The sequence below is a fragment of the Piliocolobus tephrosceles genome, chromosome 4, assembly GCF_002776525.5.
Source record: "Piliocolobus tephrosceles isolate RC106 chromosome 4, ASM277652v3, whole genome shotgun sequence".
NCBI classification, from domain to species: Eukaryota; Metazoa; Chordata; class Mammalia; order Primates; family Cercopithecidae; genus Piliocolobus; species Piliocolobus tephrosceles.
The window spans coordinates 65,830,529-65,850,578 of NC_045437.1; the positions used below are offsets into that span (position 1 = coordinate 65,830,529).

At 37.3% G+C, this 20,050-nt stretch overlaps 1 protein-coding gene across 4 annotated transcripts in view; it reads right to left on the bottom strand.

Moving 5' to 3' along the window:
* Positions 1-8,917: 8,917 nt before the first annotated feature.
* Positions 8,918-20,050, bottom strand: part of NDUFS4 (NADH:ubiquinone oxidoreductase subunit S4) — a 116,048-nt gene continuing 104,915 nt past the window's right edge. Inside the window, exon 4 of one of the 4 annotated variants that reach the window (XM_023210554.2) lies at positions 8,918-9,136. In XM_023210554.2, coding sequence (XP_023066322.1) covers positions 9,124-9,136 — 13 coding nt within the window. In that variant the 3' untranslated portion in view covers positions 8,918-9,123. The remainder of the gene's footprint in view (positions 9,137-20,050) is intronic. The other 3 variants (XM_023210551.2, XM_023210552.1, XM_023210553.1) reach the window with 3 other exon arrangements.

The following is a 20,050-nucleotide window of genomic DNA, read 5'->3' on the forward strand; positions in this document are numbered from 1 at the left end:
TCTCATGTCATGGTTTTCATCTCTGTCATTTCGTTTATGACCTTCTCTGCATTAATTATTCTAGCTGTCAATTTTTCCACTCTTTTTTCAAGATTTTTAGTTTCTTTGCACTGGGTACGTAATTCCTCCTTTAGCTCTGAGAGGTTTGATGGACTGAAGCCTTCTTCTCTCATCTCGTCAAAGTCATTCTCTGACCAGCTTCGATCCGTTGTTGGCGATGAGCTGCACTCCTTTGCAGGGGGAGATGTGCTCTTATTTTTGAAATTCCAGCTTTTCTGCCCTGCTTTTCCCCCATCTTTGTGGTTTTATCTGCCTCTGGTCTTTGATGATGGTGACATACTGATGGGGTTTTGGTATAGGTGTCCTTCCTGTTTGATAGTTTTCCTTCTAACAGTCAGGACCCTCAGCTGTAGGTCGGTTGGAGATTGCTTGAGGTCCACTCCAGACCCTGTTTGCCTGGGTATCAGCAGCAGAGGTTGCAGAAGATAGAATATTGCTGAACAGCGAGTGTACCTGTCTGATTCTTACTTTGGAAGCTTCCTCTCAGGGGTGTACTCCACCCTGTGAGGTGTGGGGTGTCAGACTGCCCCTAGTGGGGGATGTTTCCCAGTTAGGCTACTCAGGGTCAGGGACCCACTTGAGCAGGCAGCCTGCCCCTTCTCAGATCTCAACCTCCGTGTGGGGAGATCCACTGCTCTCTTCAAAGCTGTCAGACAGAGTCGTTTGCGTCTGCAGAGGTTTCTGCTGCTTTTTTTGTTGTTGTTGTTTAGCTGTGCCCTGTCCCCAGAGGTGGAGTCTACAGAGACAGGCAGGTTTCCTTGAGCTGCTGTGAGCTCCACCCAGTTCGAGCTTCCCAGCAGCTTTGTTTACCTACTTAAGCCCCAGCAATGGTGGACGTCCCTCCCCCAGCTTCGCTGCTGCCTTGTGGTTAGATCGCAGACTGCTGTGCTAGCAATGAGGGAGGCTCTGTGGCCGTGGGACCTTCCCGGCCAGGTGTGGGATATAATCTCCTGGTGTGCCCGTTTGCTTAAAGCGCAGTATTGGGGTGGGAGTTACACGATATTCCAGGTGTTGTGTGTCTCAGTTCCCCTGGCTAGGAAAAGGGATTCCCTTCCCCCTTGTGCTTCCCAGGTGAGGTGATGCCTTGCCCTGCTTCAGCTCTCGCTGGTCAGGCTGCAATAGCTGACCCGCACCCATTGTCCGGCACTCCCTAGTGAGATGACCCCAGTACCTCAGTTGAAAATGCAGAAATCACTGGTCTTCTGTGTCGCTCGCGCTGGGAGTTGGAGACTGGAGCTGTTCCTATTCGGCCATCTTGCTCCACCCCCTCTGTTGGGTTCTTTTTAATGATATCTATCACTTTGTTAAATTCTTCATTCAGGTCATGAATTATTTTCCAGATTTCTGTGAATCGTTTATCTGTACCCTCCTATACCTTGCTAAGTTTCCTTAAGATCCTTACTTTTAATTCCTTTTCAGGCAATTTGTAAAATTTTTCTTAACCATGAACACCGCATATCTTTCCATTTATTTGTGTCACCTTCAGTGTCTTTTATCAATGTTTTATACTTTTCAGTGTACAGACCTTTCATCTCCTCTATTAAATTTACTCCTTATATTTTATAATTTTTATGGCTTACATGTGATTATTCTCCTGATTTCTTTTTCGAATAGTTTATTGTTAGTGTTGAAAATACTACCAGTTTTTGAATGTTAATTTTGAATTCTGTAACTTTACTGAATCCATGTATTCTATTTTTGGTCAAGTCTTATGCATGTGTACACACACAGAGTCATGTGCCACATATAATGTTTGGGGCAATGATGAACCACATACACAACAGTGATCCTGTAAGATTATAACAGAGTTGAAAAATTCCTATTGCCTAGTTATGCTATAGTTATAATAATACAACACATTACCCACATGTTTGTGTTAATGCTGGTATAAACAAACCTACTGAGCTACTAGTCGTATAAAAATACAACACGTGGGTGGGCACGGTGGCTCACGCCTGTAATTCCAGCACTTTGGGTGACCAAGGCGGGCATATCACCTAAGGTCAGGAGTTTGAGACCAGCCTGGCCAACATGGTGAAACCCCATCTCTACTAAAAAATACAGAAATTAGCTGGGCGTGGTGGTGCATGCCTGTAATTCCAGCTACCTGAGGGACTGAGGCAGGAGAATTGCTTAAGCCTGGGAGGCGGAGGTTGCAGTGAGCCAAGACTGTGCCATTGAACTCCAGCCTGGGCAACAGAGTGAGACTCCCTCTCAAAAGAAAAAAAAAACATAAATATATATATATATATATTTGTGTGTATATATATACATATAATATATATCTCACAATTAGGGATAGTACATAATACTTGATGATAACTATGTTAGTGGATTTTGTATTTACTCTATTATTTTAGAGTGTACTCCTATTTATTAAAAAGAAATTAGCGGTAAAATAGCCTCAAGTAGGTGCTTCAGGAGGTATTCCAGAAGAAGGCATAACAGGAAACGACAGCCCATTTATTATTACCCTTGAAGACCTTCCAGGGACAAAATGTAGAGGTGGAAGATAGTGATGATTGATGATCCTGACCCTGTGCTGGCCTAAGTTAATTGTGTGTCTGTGTCTTTGATTTTAACAGTTTAAAAAGTAAAGTAAAAATAACATTTTAAAAGTAAAAGCTTATGACACAAGAATATATGAAAGAAAATATTTTTGTAGCATTGTACAATGAACTGATTTCAGCTAAATGCTATAAGTCAAAACATTTAAAAAATTAAGGTTTATAAAGTTGCCATAAACAAAAGCTTGTTGAAGGAAAAACATGTTCTAAAAAATTTAGTGTAGGTTAAGTGCACACTGCCTATAAAGCTTGCAGTAGTATATGGCAGTATACAGTAATGTCCTAGACCTTTACAATCATTCACCATTCATTGACACCCAGAGCAACTTCCAGTCCTACAAGCTCCATTCATGCTTAAGTGCCCTATATAGGTATACCAACTTTTATCTTTTATACTATATTTTTACTGTATCTTTTCTATGTGTAGATATGTTTAGATACACAAATACCTCCCATTGGTTTACAATTGCCTACTGTATTCTATACAGTACCATGCTGTACAGGTTTGTAGCCTAGGAGCAATAGGCTATACTATATAGCCTAGGTATGTAGTAGGCTATATACTCTCTAGGTTTGTGTAAGCACACACTATGATGTTCAAAGATAAAATTGCCTAATGGCGACCCATTTTTCAGAACATATCCCTGTCATTAAGCAACACATGACTGTGTGTGTGTGTGTGTGTGTGTGTGTGTGTGTAGAGACAGAGCGATTGGGGGCGGGAGGTGTGGAGTGAGTCTGCAAAAAAAATAAGGACACTTTAGCTTCTTCCTTTCCAATTTGGATGTTATAATTTTTCTCTTGCCTAACTGATCTGGCTACAACTTCTAATACTATGTTTAATAGAAGTGGCAAGGGTGAACATCCTTGTCTTGTTCCTGATCTCAGGAAAAAAGCTTTCAACTTCTCCCTGTTGAGTATGTTAGCTGTGAGCTTCTCATGTATGGCCTTTATTATGTTGAGGTACATTCCTTCCATACCTAATTTGTTGAGAGCTTTTATCTTGAACTGATGTTAAACTTTGTCAATTTTTTTTTGACACCTGTGGAGATGATCATATGGTTTTTGTCTTTCATTCTGTTACTGTGGTATATCACATTTTTAGATTTACATATGTTGAACCATCCTTGCATCCCAGGGATAAATCCCACTTGATCATGATTTATGATCCTTTAAATGTGTTATTGAATTTGTTTGTAAGTACTTTGTTCAGAATTTTTACATCTGTGTTCATCAGGGAAACTGGCCTGTAATTTTCTTTTCTTTCTTTCTTTTTTTTTTTTTTTTTTTTTTGAGACAGAGTCTTGCTCTGTCGCCCGCGCTGGAGTACAGTGGCTGGATCTCAGCTCACTGCAAGCTCTGCCTCCCAGGTTTACGCCATTCTGCTGCCTCAGTCTTCCGAGTAGCTGGGACTACAGGTGCCCGCCACCTCGCCCAGCTAGTTTTTTGTATTTTTTAGTAGAGACGGGGTTTCACCATGTTAGCCAGGATGGTCTCGATCTCCTGACCTCGTGATCCGCCCGTCTCAGCCTCCCAAAGTGCTGGGATTACAGGCTTAAGCCACTGCGCCCGGCCAATTTTCTTTTCTTATAGTGTCTTTGCCTGGCTTGATATCAGGGTAATGCTGGCCTTGTAAACTGAGTTGGGAAGTACTCCCTCCTATTCAGTTTTCGGGAAGAGTTTGAGGATTTATATTAATTCTTTAAATGCTTAGTAGAACTCAGTAGGGAAGCCATCAGTTACTTGGATTTTCTTTGATGGGAGATCAATTTTCATACTCATTATTGATTTGTTGACATTTTTTTTTTCTTTACTGTTCAGCCTTGATATGTTGTATGTGTCTAGGAATTGATTTACTTCTTCTAGGTTATCCAATTTGTTAGTGTATAATTATTCACAGTGGTCTTTTATGATCCTTTGAATTTCTGTGATATCAATTGTAATATCTCCCCTTTGAGTCTTCTTTTTTTCTTAGTCCAGCTAAGGGTTTATAAATACTATCTTTTCTATTGTTTTTGTAGTATCTACTTAATTTCTGTTCTGATTTTTATTATTTTCTCCTTCTACCAACTTTGAGTCTAATTTGTTCTTCTTTTTATACTTTCCTGAGGTGTCATTAATTGAGATCTTTCTTCTTTTTTGATGTAGGCATTTATTGCTATAACCTTCCCTCTTAGAACTGCTTTTTGCTGCATGGTTTGTTTATGTCCAATTTCATTTGAATATATATATATATATATATATATATATATATTTGAGACAGGGTCTTGCTCTGTCACCCAGGCTGGAGTACAGTGACATGAATATGGCTCACTGTAGCCTCAACCTCCTGGGCTCAAGTAATCCTCCCAACTCAGCCACCTGAATAGCTGGGACCATAGGCACACACCACCAGGCCTGGCTAATTTTATTTTTTGTAGAGTTGGATGTATGCCCATATCAGCCATATTGGCCTGATATGCTCTGTTGCCATGTTGCTCAGACTGGTCTCGAACTCCTGAGCTCAAGCAATACTCCTGCCTTGGCTTCCCAAAGTGCTGGGATTACAGGTGTGAGCCATTGTGTCTGGCGGAAGGTAAATTCCCCTCTTAATTTCTGTTATTCATTGGGTGTTCAGGAGCATGTTGTTTTATTTCTAGGTATTTGTTGATTTTCCAAAACTGAGTTTTTTTTTTTTTTTTTTTTTTGAGACAGGGTCCCACTGTGTTGCCCAGGCTTATCTTGAATTCCTGGGCTCAAGTGATCCTCCCACCTCAACCTTCCAAAGTGCTGGGATTACAGGCATGAGCCACCGTGCCTGGCCGGAAGTTATGTTAAGAGCACTAGTTGAAGACAGTATTTTATTTACTTTTGGCTTTGGGATGATTTTTTTTTCCTTCAACTTTTAAGTTCAGGGATAAATGTGAAGGATGTGCAGGTTTGTTACATAGGTACATGTGTGCCCTGGTGGTTTCTGCAGATCATCCCATCACCTACGTATTTTGCCCAGCATCCATTAGCTCTTCTTTCTGATGCTCTCCTTCCCCCACCATCACCAATAGGACCCAGTGTGTGTTGTTCCCTGCCATGTGTCCATGTGTTCTCATCTATCAGCTCCCACTTATAAGTTACAACATGCAGTGTTTGGTTTTCTGTTCCTTTGTTAGTTTGCTGAGGACAATGGCTTCCGACTCCATCCATGGCTCTGCAAAGGACATGATCTCATTCTTTTTTATGGTTGCATAGTATGCCATGGTGTATATGTACATTTTCTTTATCCAGTCTATCATTGATGGACATTTAGGTTGATTCCATGTCTTTGCTATTGTGAATAGTGCTGTAATGAACACACACATGCATGTATCTTTATAATAAAATGATTTATATTCCTTTGGGTATATGCCCAGTAATGGGATTTGTGGGTCAAATGGGATTTCTGCCTCTAGGTCTTTGAGGAATCATTACTCTGTCTTGCACAATGGTTGAACTAATTAAACTCCTACCAAGAATGTGAAAGCATTCATTTTTCTCCACAACCTTACCAGCATCTGTTGTTTTTTGACTTTTTAATAGTAGCCATTCTGACTGGCATGAAATAGTATCTCACTGTGATTTTGATTTGCATTTCTCTAATCATCAGTGATGCTGACCTTTTTTTCATGTTTGTTGGCTGCATGTGTGTCTTCTTTTGAGAAGTGTCTTTTCATGTCCTTTGCCCACTTTTTAATGGGGGTTTTCCTTATAAATTTAACTTCCTTGTAGACTCTGGATATTAGTCCTTTGTCAGATGGATAAATTGAAAAATTTTTCTCCCATTCTGTAGGGTGTCTGTTTACTCTGATGATAGTTTATTTTGCTGTGCAGAAGCTGTTGGATCCCATTTGTCAATTTTTGCTTTAGTCGTAATTGTTTTTGGCGTTTTTGTCATGAAATCTTTGCCCCTGCCTGTGTCCTGAGTGGTATTGCCTAAGGTTTTTATTGTTTTGGGTTTTACGTTTAAATCTTTGATCGATCTTGAGTTAATTTTTGTATATTGTGTAAGGAAAGGGTCCAGTAAAACTGGGTAACTTCTTAACAGGTTTACTTTATTTCTTAAAGTTTACCTTTCATCTGAAATAAAATTGTAAAATAGTAATTATTAAAACATATATTAGTCAAGTAAGGCTTAAGATGGCCAACATATGAAATGTTGTGGGTTTTGTGTATGTATACAATTATAAAAATATATATTACCATACAGCTGTACGGTAATAATTTAGCCAGTGTATTAAAAGCTGAAATAAATGTAAAAGACCTCCCCCTTGCCTACAACCAATGGTATCCATTAAAGTCACCATTAAGAATTTCTTATATATCTACTCTAAAATATTCCAGGTACATATATGTAAGCATCTGCTGCCTCACCTCACCCCCACGTTATCTACTATTCTTGGTGTTTTTCACTTAGCAATATACCTTGAACTTCATTCCAAAAAGCTAATATACTTTTTTTGTTGTTTTAAATAGCTGTATCATACTCTTGAACTCGATTCCCCCTTTAATAGATGTTTAGATTGTTTTGACATTTTAGCTACTAGAAACAACTTTACAATAAACATCTTTGGACATTTACCTCTGTATATCCCACAGGCTATACCTCTGTATATCCCTTTTCAAATTAAATGGAATATGAAGTTAACAGTTTGAAAAAAGGCTGCCAATATGCTCTCCAAAACTGTGTCAATGTGCTATTGTTTTCTGAAATGCAGTTGTAAGAAAATATATATTTAGTTTATAACTTTGGAAACATCAAGTAACATTAAAAATACTAAGAAATCGACTGGGCGCGGTGGCTCACGCCTGTAATCTCAGCACTTTGGGAGGCCGAGGCGGGTGGATCACAAGGTCAGGAGATCGAAACCATCCTGGCTAACACGGTGAAACCCCGTCTCTACTAAAAATACAAAAAAATAGCTGGGCATGGTGGCGGGTGCCTGTAGTCCCAGCTTTTAGAGAGGCTGAGGCAGTAGAATGGGGTGAACCTGGGAGGCGGTGGAGCTTGCAGTGAACAGAGAATGCGCCACTGCACTCCAGCCTGGGCGACAGAGCAAGATTCCGTCTCAAAAAAAAAAAAAAAAAAAAAAACCCTAAGAAATCATCTGACATTAACTCCATTAGCTATTTTTAATTATTTTCATAACTAAAAATAGAGTATGAGTTTTGCAGACAGACAGACATAAGTTCAAGCCCCAGATTTGGCACTTAGGACTTGCATAACTTTAAGATATAGGGTCTTACTCTGTTGCTCAGGCTGGAGTGCAGTGGCATGATAGCTCACTTTAGCCTTGACCTCCTGAAGTGAAGTGATCCTCCTGCCTCAGCCTTCTGAGTAGCTGACTACACATGAATGCCACTATGCCAGGCTAATTTATTTTTAAAATTATTTATTTATATATTTTCAGAGATGGAGTCTTGCTATGTTGCTCAAGCTGGTCTCAAACTCCTGGCTTCAAGTGATTTTCCCACCTCAGTCTTCCGCATAGCTGGGATTACAAGCATGAGCCACAGTGCATGACCTGTGTGATCTTGAGCAGACTATTTAATCATTTTCAGCCTTGATTTTTGTCTTTTCTTTGCAAAATGGGTAAAATAATAGTTTCTGCTAATAGGGTTATTATGAGGGTTAGTATACGAAGTGTTTTTTGAACAGCCAAATAAAGCATGTGTTCGTTTAACTCATAATGTATGACCTAAATGGTTAACAACAATAAAAGCATATATCTACTTATATTTCAAAAAAAAAAAAAAAAAAACAGTGAATATTACAAATCCCTGTGAATGAACTGATTATTTTCTCTGAGTCTTAATTCCTAAGAATATGGAATCTTCACCTGAACTCATCATGATCTGAAAGTGTTGATTTCTGGGCAGAGATTACTATGAAATGCAATTCATTCAGGCTCAAAGTACCTTAGTAAATTATAAAGTAGTAATTAAAAGAAGAGAACTTTAATAATGATGAGATAGGGGTTTAAGTTTATAAGACTGCAATGTTATTGTGTACTTCTCTACCTATGATAAAACCATTTCAAAGACAACATTTTAATAATGTTGGCTAGTGATTTATAAACAATATTAACTTGAGAATGGCTATAAAAAGCAAATATAAAACTTCAATGTTGCAGCTGATTTCAAGCATTCCTGTTAATAGATTCTAAGTACCAAGATTTCCCAGAGGTATGATCACCTCAAATCTTCTCTCTATATAGGAAATTGAAACATGCCCAATTTGAGACATCAAAAAACATTTAAAATAGACACCACAAAATGTATCTGTAGTTTAAAGGTCAAATTTATTAGGAGATTAAGCAATGTATTATACATGGACTATAAATACTGCACAGCTGACTTTATTCACAGTCAAGCACAGATATAGTCAGTGCCAACCTATTTTGTGGATACTCTTGTTCTTTTGTTCCAAGAAAAGTTTGCACCATAAGACTTGGACTTGGGTTTTGGAACCTTCCTCTCTTCAACGTCATAGCTCCATCCTAGGAGGAAAAAACAAAGACAAATCCACAGAAACAGAATTAAAGCGGATACCTGAAAAGCACAGCAAGCAGAGGCTAGCTTTTGTAACTTAATGTTCACTTATCATCAAGAGTATATGTCAACACATCTGAGATACACTTACTATTTGTTCCCTTATAATCCTCTATGAGAAAAGGGGCCAAAAGACTGCCTACAGATTATTTACCATATCTCAAGTTAAAGATGTAAACTATGATTCAGTTTCTCCTTGCTCAATTACTGATATCTATGTATTAATTACATTAAAATTTCCATTGCTCTATGTGGTTTAACAAAGGACTTTAAAAACAGTTGCAATGACGAGCGATGAACAACATAACCAACCTCACTATTCTTCTAAAAACTGGTTTCTTTACAAGAGTTTGGAACTCTTCCAAAGGGATATAGAAAAATATGTACGTGTGTGTGGGTGCGTGTGTGTACTACATAGTTGAAGTGGACCATGAGAAGTTACTTAGTTCAACCTCCTGGACTTGGACAGGCTACTGATTAAACTCAAAAAGATTTTCAACATTTATTTCAAGGGCTATCTGCACTAATTGGACTCACATGCGAGTACCCGGTAAACGGTGCAAATTGTTAGGCCTGACTAAAGGCCCACTAGATCAGAATCTTGGGTGGGGACCCAGGAAACTACACTTTATCAATTCCAGAAGATTTTTATGCATACAAAAGTAAGGGCCACTAATCAAAGCTGTCTATTCTCTTCTGAGTATTTATATTTTCCATCCAAAGTCATTTCAGCATTTTGTAGTTTTGAAAACCGGGTATATGTATGTCTGCATTTTCTGCACTAAGTTCTATTCTGTATTTCTCCTAAAACATGGGAAACAAATCAACATCCTCCTCCTTAAAAATATAATTAAGTCATTCTTTTATTCCCTAAGCTAGGCAACTCCTATAACATTCACTTTTCTTCATAAAATCCATTTTCCCACACCTGTAATTTATTCTTCTAGTAGGACTTTATTCAAAGAACTCATCTTGAAACATCTAATTCATGGCTGTATCACGCAGTCACGTATAAAATGTCCAAAATGTGATTATTATATGGTCTAATTAAGTGAGCTTCTTGATCTTGGTGAGTATAGTACTTTCTGCCACAAAGCTTACATTTCAATAGTCCCTTAGTTAGTACTCAGTTTTACCACAAAAGTTAAGCCTACGAAACTCAACTCATCAAAGTATACTACTGCTACTGTACACAAGGGAAAGTAACAACATTTAAGAGAGTATTTTAATTTAAACTTTTAATCTACTTTATCCATAACAGAATATTACATTCCCAACTGCTGGAACTCCATCTCCAAAGAAAGTCCAATAACGATAAGGAAAAGGGGAAGCAGGAAAGCAAATGAAACATCAGAATCCAGGAGAGAAAATATTAATTCACTTGCTCAACATAACCTTACTTTCACAGAGTAGAAAATATGTTTTGAGAACTTTCTTATCCATTAAAAAAAAAGTTACAAAGCTATAGCTTACCTTAAGAGAATCTGGACTTATAAAGTATGTACGTAACATGTAGTTATCTCCATTTCAAAAAATTTACTAAAGGGCATAAGAAAAGTTTGTATTTCATAAGGTTGTCATGAGGATTAAAGTACACGTCTTGTACTTCATAAGGATGTCATAATTCATGTACAGTGCTTAGAAAGCACCCCCACTTAACATTTATTGAGTTCTATGAGAAAGAACCTTTATATGAAGTAATATTATCCCCCTTGTACAGCTGAGTAAACTGAGGCTCAGAGAGGTTAGGTAACTAAGCTGGCCAGATTTTGGAGGCTATGCCTTACCTATTATGCTACACTGTCTCTTGTGGTTTATAGTAGGCACTCAATAAATGTTAAGTATTATTTGGTTCTCAAATTTGATTCACAACTTCCTAGCAACATGTCTCTATATAAATTTCCATTACATTAGAGCCCACTAAATTTGAATTTGTGATGTTTCGGGTATAGCTAGCTATAATCTAACCTAGTTATTAACTACAGAAACAGGTTTTGGTAAGCAAATTAATACTTTGAGCATAATAACTTTAAAATTATAAACTTCTTAAGCACTTCCCATATTAACCAGCGAACAATGCTGATAATTACAAAAAATATTCAATTTAATAGAGGAGGTATAACAATATTTACCGAGCATTGCCATTCATTTGATAAATATTATTGATTGCCAACTCCATGTCAGAGGCTGTTTTTAGACAGTGGAGGCAGACTAGTGAATAAAACAGAAAATTTTCCTGAACTTCTTGAAGTTAGTAGGGCAAGAAAAGTTAGTAAGTATATAGTATATTAGGTGCTAATACAGTAATACCTAAATTTAAAATGTGTATTACATCCTAGTAAGTACTAAGGAGAAAACATTTTAGATGGGGTATGCAGGGGAGCCCTCCCTCCCTGAGAAGTGGGCAGAGAACAGTAACTGCAAAGGCCCTGAGGCAAGAGCATTCCTGGTGCACTAGGTACGTACGTTCTAGTCCCCATGCTGAGTGCTTGAAATGTATTTTTATTGAAATTTTATGTATGGAGTTTATAGGTTGCATGGCTATAAGGAAGGCATTGTATATCTTAATTTTACATTAACTTAAAAAAATATAGAGAAAATAAACAGCCTAAGGTCACAGGGCTAACAAGTGGCAAAACCAGGATTTTAACCCAGACGGACTTTAACACCTAACTACTTTATTAATAAAACTACATTTCTTTTTTTTTTTCTTTTTTTCTTTTTGAGATGGAGTCTTGCTTTGTCGTCCAGGCTGGAGTACAGTGGCGTGATCTCAGCTCACTGCAACCCTGGTTCACGCCATTCTCCTGCCTCAGCCTCCCGAGTAGCTGGGACTATAGGCGCCCGCCACCACGCCCGGCTAAGTTTTTGTATTTTTAGTAGAGACGGGGTTTCACCACGTTAGCCAGGATGGTCTTGATCTGCTGACCTTGTGATCTGTCCGCCTTGGCCTCCCAAAGTGCTAGGATTACAGGTGTGAGCCACCACGCTTGGCCTAAAACTGCATTTCTTTAAAAATATCCTGCAATTACAAGTTTTATCTATTTCATTCATTTCCTTTTATTTGAAAAAATATGTTGAAAAGACTTTTAAGAATCCCTGGAAAATAAATCTATGTTCTACATATGCTCTCCCACAATTGTGAGGAAGGAAATGGTTTCTAGTGTGGATTCTGTATTTGGTTATAATGACAGCTGGAAAATTAACCCAAGACCTCCATAATCTTTTCTTGCCAAATGATAGCTAAGAAACCTAAATCTCTCTCCTCTTACTACCTCCCAACACACACTCACCAGGTCAATAAAGACATTAGGAAAGAAACTGCAGAAATGAGAAACCACTCAAGTATCTAGGAACCAGTAATATACACACAAACACAAACCTGATAGTCACTTTCTCATTCACTCAATTACCCTTTCAGCCACCAGGGAGAATTCTCTGTACTACATAAGATCTCAGACACAGATCTAATATCTATTCTGGTTATGGAGTTTCAAAATGTGGTCAGGGTCACTGCAATGTGAGAAGAATGAAGTTTTATACAGACAAAAGAACAACTGGTTTGGGTTTTCTCCTGGTAACTAAGGAGTGAGCTGGCTCCTGGGAATTGTGAGCCAGATTACAGTTGCTGTTGATGGTGATAACAACAATAAATAGAAGTATCATGACAGGGATTGGAATGTGAATGGGCAAAGCACCCTGTGAAAAACAAACAAAAATACACACAGAAGAAGCCTGCATTTGCTAATAGGATTCATCTCTATATAATTACCACTGACCACTCATGATTGTTAGGATGTGTAGGGCAAAAAATTTATTATCTTCCCATTTCTCTGTGATAAACAACTTTGTTTCCAAAGTTGTACATGCAACTGTGCTTCCCTAAACGCAAAGGAGTATATGAGGAAGTCCAATGACAATTCACAATAGAGACTAAAACTAAAGTAAGAATCCACGTACATCTTTGGATTTTCTATTCATTATTCAGAAAACTTTCCTACTATGTAGGGCTGTCATCATAATAAACATTTGCTGTTTTTTGAGATACTGTTAAGAATCTGATCACATTTCCAAGCATCCTCCTCCAAGGTGTTTATCTTACAGTGCCTGGATGAACAAATTTACTGGTCCCACTATACTCGAATATAAAGGTTACCTGAGCAAACAGTGAAGTTGAGCTAAAAAGATAAAACTCTAAGAATAACAACACTTGAAAGGACATTAAGCATGTGTGCTTAAGAATAGGTAAGTTACACAAATTATACTCATCTTTCCTACTTCCTATTTGAAACTTGTTGCTAAAAAGAAAGAATATATTTTGCAAGAAATAAAATATAGATATTACATGTTTAAATTTCTATAACAATGTCTTTTTTAACCCTAAAATATATATACATATATATATATTTTTAAAGAAAGAGTCCAAACTTGTTTTTTTGAATGGGAACATGGAAGTGAAAATACTTGCACTCTCCAAAGAAGGCTTATATAAAATGAAGGTATAGTCTACAATCATAATGGTCCCATATGTTATCCTATAGGGTACTGAAAACCAGCCCCTTGCTCTTCCCAGCTGTGCAACAGAAGAAGATCAAAGCAATGGAGTCCAAGGCAGCTGCCCCAGGGATGGGTAAAGCTCCCAGTGCTGCCGTCACTTCCTAGAGGACAGTAGCCATATGGCACAGATTTGCCACAAACCCAACTACCAACACCTAAATGATGAGAAGCTGACTCCCTTTGCTGTTTCACACACTGAAATGCTTTCACAAAAATAGCTTGAACTTTAAGCCCTAGTACCATTTCCCTTTGGAAAATGCTGTAGTAAACTTAAAATGTGATCTTTAACATCCCATGCCCATTTTTTTTTTTTCTGAAATATGCCAGTTTATTTTGTAGATCTCCACATTGTGGTTGGAATATTCTATTTCCTATGATATAAATGGTGTAATCTTTTCAAATGCCAAAAACCCCCAACCTCTGAACAACACCAGGCCACAATTAACTTATGAATTCCACATATAAGACAGAAAAATAAAATCAATTCCATTCATTTTTATGCAGAATCATTTCGTTTATGGTTCAGTAATATAAAAATACAAACATCCATCAGTTCTTTTATTGCTTGTGAAATGTTTTACCTCAACCTTGATTGACGTTCTGTGAAAGGTCTTTCTTTCTTCTCTAATAACCTAATCTCAAACCCTGACATCAGTTTGGAAGTGAACAGCTAAATGATTTTTCCTACTCTCCATTTGTGCACTGAACAAGAACTACCACATAATTTGGCACAAACTGACGTAACCGACACTCACTTCCAACTGAAGCATGGGATCAGAAGCGCAAAGCTTTGGGAGGCCAAAGCAAAGTACACTGGTACTTGGCAGGTTTCTAGATTCTTCACCAGGCTATGCACCCATATTATATCTGGCTGAAAGCAGAGCATAACCCTAACATATAATTTTGAGGAGGAGAAAAGAAAAATAGCTTTTTAGGAATTTCACTTTAAAAGTATCTTTACTTTGAAATTACCAATTAGATATATAATATGGGGTAGGGTAGGGGGTAAATGGTTCAGAATAACATAAAAGTATCCTAGATCTTTAGAAAATACTATGGAGAAATAACAGCAGTTTTGGATACACTGCAAAGCAAGTCTTCCCATGAAGTTTCTATAAAGTGATTTAAACAAGCAAATAAGGTGAAAACATGAGGCACCTGAAATATTTGTTAGATTAGTAGTACCCTACACCTGCTGTAGCTGTGATACCTCTCAAACCCCAAAATACTGCTTTGATGTGACAGTCAACGGCCCCTTGAAATTTTATCTTTTCAAATAATACACTTGTTATGTAATATTACTATTATTTTCAAAGCAGTAGTTGGAACTATTCAGCATTTGCCACAAAACAAACCAAGGTAGTAATCCACTACTCCAGCTGTTGTATTCCAAAAGTACATCTGAAAGTCAGTCATTAGAAATTTAGAACACATTTTTCTGGAGAAAAAAACTACACAAATAGCCAAAAACCACTCCCAGAGATTTGCAAGCTACTCACAGGGATTCTCAGAATCCTATTTAATCTATAATATACCAGGAATGTCACTAAGCCACCATATATAATTCTCTCTAGCTCTCGCGCGCTCTCTCGCTTGCATGCTCGCTGTTGCCCTTGCCTTAGCAGTATTTTCCTAGTGACAGACAGGATACGGGATTAGACACCGGGAGGAAAAAGCTATGTATATATATAAAAAAAAACTTTCGTGAATTCACCTATTAACTGAAGTTTGTGACTCCTAAATCAACACCCATGGTGCTTCTGTGGTCATTTGGGACATGTGGAGAATGCCAAAAAATTTGAGTCCTGTAACACACATTTCTAAATGAGGGGAAGCAGGATAATGCTCTGCCTTCTTGTTTCAGCTCTCATACTGTAAACAAGCATACTTTCTGTGCTCTATTTAGTGCCAATTTTTTGCATTTCTGTGCTGCTTTTTGGTAGTTTCACTGTTTAAAATGGTCCCCAAACATTGTGCTGAAATGTTATCTAGTGTTCCAAGAACGCTGTGATGTGCCAATACGTGTTTCAGATAAGCTTTGTTTAGGCATGAGTTATAGTGCTGTTGGTTGTGAGTTCAATGTTGACGAATTAACTGTATTAAATAAGGTGTCTTTAAACAAAAACACACATAGAAAAAGGTTATGTACTGGTCAGATGACAAACTATGTGACCAGAGGCCTGCAGGAACCTAACCATGTATATCCCCAGGAATAAGAATTCTTGCTAATTTAGTGTTTCATAGTGACTTTAAAGAACATAACTGTGGGGCCTGGCACGGTGGCTTGCGCCTGTAATTCCAGCACTTTTGGAGGCCGAGGCAGGCAGATTATGAAGTCAGGAGATCAAGACCATCCTGGCTAACACGGTGAAACCCTATCTCCACTAAAAATACAAAAAATTAGCCAGGCGTGGTGGCGGGCACCTGTAGTCCCAGCTACTTGGGGGGCTGAGGCAGGAGAATGGTATGAACCTGGAAGGTGGAGCTTGCAATGAGCCGAGATTGAGCCACTGCACTCCAGCCTGGGTGACAGAGCGAGACTCCATCTCAAAAAAAAAAAAATAAAAATAAAAATAAAAATAAAAATAAACTATAACTGTAAATAAGGAGAATCAACTATAATTGATAGATATATAAAGTCTGTCCTCTCTCATAGCTTTGACTCCCCTCTCAACCCAGTCCTGGAAAAATCAGTTTTGTCTCAATTTGCAATTCATCTCAACATTTCTTTACCCTACGTAAATTTGTGCTGTTTGACTTGTCCTTTGAACTGGTTATAACATTTGCCCGACACCCTTATATCAGATGAGTAAAATCCTTCAATACATGTTTATTGTATATCTATGCTAGAGTCAATGTATCTTTTTCTGGAAAATTTCTTTTAACAATTTTGGAGGTCCCCTTGAGACATCTTATAGATTTATCGACCAAATGCAGGCAAACTTCTTCATCAAAGGAATGGTATACCTTATGCTTAAGCCTGCATACCTCTTTTCTTGGCTCTAAAAGGTGAATCCAGCAGCAAGAGAATTATGCTGACTCTGGTGTTGTTTTGCTCTCTACTAATCTGGGGAATTGGTTTTGCAATCTGACCATCTGATGATCCCCGTAAATGGATTAATGGTTTATAGAGGTCTATTCTCTGTTGGGTAGGAAAAAGTGGAGAATCTAGTTTGTTAATCTATTCTATTTTGGACTCAAATCAATTAAGAATTTGTATTCAGAAAAGAACAGCTCTTTGGTATTTCATCATTTTGTATTATTAACTAATGGCTGAAAGTTTAGAACTGAAGTTATAAACTCTGTGTGACTGTATGTCTATCAATGTCTGTACAGAGAAAAGCCTTATTGTGCATGTATTTAAGGCTTTTCTACCTTTGGGTGGCATTGATGAATTAGATTATAAAGTCTTTTTAAGGAACTCTGTTCTGATTAGCTTACAGAGAAAAATAAGTGATTATGTAAATTTAATCTTAAAATTTTCAGAGAAGAAAATGGAACTTCTAATACGTTCAGTGTGCTAGAAATTTTTAAGAGTACTTAAAAAGTACTCTTAGAGCAACTAACAAACATTTTGAGACGATAAGTTCATATCGTGTAGGTAAATCTTGACAAATAAGACTAATAATTTTGGTTTAATAAAACAGCAAGGTTTTCTCTGGTTTATCAATGTTAAATATACAAACAGACTTTTATTCCACTTGTGTATTTCTTACTTATACATGTTTACTGATCAAATAAGCCAGAATTACTTGTTTAATGTTTAGTCATGAAAAATGTAAACTTATGATTAACCAAAATGATTCATTATTGACTTTATTTCAACAATAATTATGTTTTGTAATACGTCACCTTCAAAATTAATTTCCAAGATCGTCAAGTAATTAATATTTATTAGATATCCAGATCTTTTACTTATTTTTTTAAATTATTTTTTAAGACTAGTGGAGTCAAGCTGTGGGAGTGGAAAAGGAGTTAACGAAATCTGTAACCGGTTGTGATCAATTAGTTGTGAACCCTAGATCTCTTCTAAGTAAGACAGAATACTAATCCATTGATAATGATAGGGTTCAGGACATGCTACCCTAAAATAATGGCATCTTGGCATTTGAAGAAACAGAGAAGGCCACTCCGACCTCCTCCCACACTTGTACCTTGAAGTAGACCATAAAATAATTTCCTGGCCTTCCCATGGAAGAAATCGTAAGACATTCATGTGCCCTATAACCCAGAGGCAACGAATATTACAGAGGGATGGACTTAAGAGAAGAATCTGAACAAACAGGCCTGGCTAAGTTCTCTCTAGCTTATTACTATTGGATCATACCTTCTTTATCCAGTCATATTTCCAAACACAATGTACTTTTTCTTCAAATTTAGCATAAAATACACAAGTATTCCTGTTTCTTTGGGTTTTCATTTCTGAAGGGTCCTGTATCACATAAAATTTACATTAAGTATGTGCTTTTCTATTTTTAACTGTCCTTTATTATAGGAGACGAACCTATGTGATGGGTGAGAAAAGACATATTTTCTCCACTATAATTACTAAGCAAAATTTTAAATGTATATATTCTTGCTACTTATTTTCATATGCTACAGAGAGGCTGTATCTCTGGGTTCGTTAGTGAACATTTTCATTTTTGCCACCTGGAGAAGTTGGAGTATAAGGAATGCATATAGCTATAGAAAGTTACATGTATTTATGAGATCTTCTAGTCTACTAAAATGCTGATGTGTAGCCATTTCCAATTATCCATCTCCCAGTTTCTCTATGGAATCAGTCACTTTGGTTAAAAGATACATATAAATGAAACTCGAATAGGAGAAATGGTGGCAGAGAGGTAAAACTCTGCATGCAAGGTTATGAGATATGTTTTTGTTTATTAAAGGAAAAAGAGAATAGTTATGTCTTCAAGTAAAGTGACTGTGCCAGAAAGAGAAAGAGAATGCTAAAAGCTAAGGTTCTTTACCATCATATTACCTTCTATGTTTAAGTTTTATTGTGACTTTGCAGTGAGTGGCCACATATCATTTCTCAGGTACCTGTGATTCTATATCTATCCTAACTGTTCACATCTCCTGACAACTTTTGATATTTACCTTCCCACAACTGAATCCTAAATGTAAAATAAAACTTTCAGGATATCATTGCACCTAGAATTATCTTTGAGATTCCCTAGAGGGCCTCTGGAAAATTACAAAGATATATTCTTTCATTTTGTGAAAACAGAGGTGCTAAAAATAATTAGGTTTATTTTATATGCTATAAACAAGCTACTTGGGAAGAGTTGTCAACTATGAGAAAAGTTGTCAATTCAGAAAAGATCCTTAGCCATCCCAAGGTTAAATTTCATGGGAAAAGTGTTATTAACCAAAATTTATGCTATATGGTAAGTTCCTGGGGAATTATCAATGCCTTCACTGCTCAAGATGTGTTCTATTTACCTGAGTCCTTGTACTGCTCTGCCCAACAAATAATTACAGTATAGTTTATCAGTCATAATTTGTTATTTTTAATAAAAATATTAACTTGATTGCATCTTTACTTCTGTAGTTTAAGTATTGCATCTTCTAGGCCAGTAAATGTCAACTGAAAATCAATGTCACTTCTCTGAGTTTTATTAATATACCGATATTTAGGACATACTCCAGACTTAAATCTTTTTACTTGATATTTATATATTTTAAATATATGCCAAGCATATTCATGTTATGTTTCAGTATTATTATGTCGTATCTCAAGATTTTTTCTCTATAAAAGAATATGTTCATTTTTATAAATCAGACGAATATTCACTGTCTTTGAAAATAGGCTTAAGTGACCACATTACCAGATATTTTGCTGAAAACGTTTGTGGATTAAGTTGCATTATTCTTGCTATGAACTCTTAACTATATATTTCACTTTAATTTTTTTTTTTTTTTGAGATGGAGTCTCTCACTCTGTTGCCCAGACTGGAGTGCAGTGGCGTGATCTGGGCTCACTGCAAGCTCTGCCTCCTGGGTTCGCGCCATTCTCCTGCCTCACCATTAATGGGCCAGGCATGGTGGCTCATGCCTCTAATTCTAGCACTTTGGGAGGCTGAGGTGGGTGGATCACCTGAGGTCAGGAGTTCGAGAACAGCCTGGTCAACATGGCGAAACCCCATCTCTACTAAAATACAAAATATTAGCTGTATTAGCTGAGCATGGTGGCAGGCGCCTGTAGTCCCAGCTCTTGGGAGGCTGAAGCAGGAGAATCGCTTGAACCCACGAGGTTGAGGTTGCAGTGAGCCAAGATCGCACCATTGTATTCTAGCCTG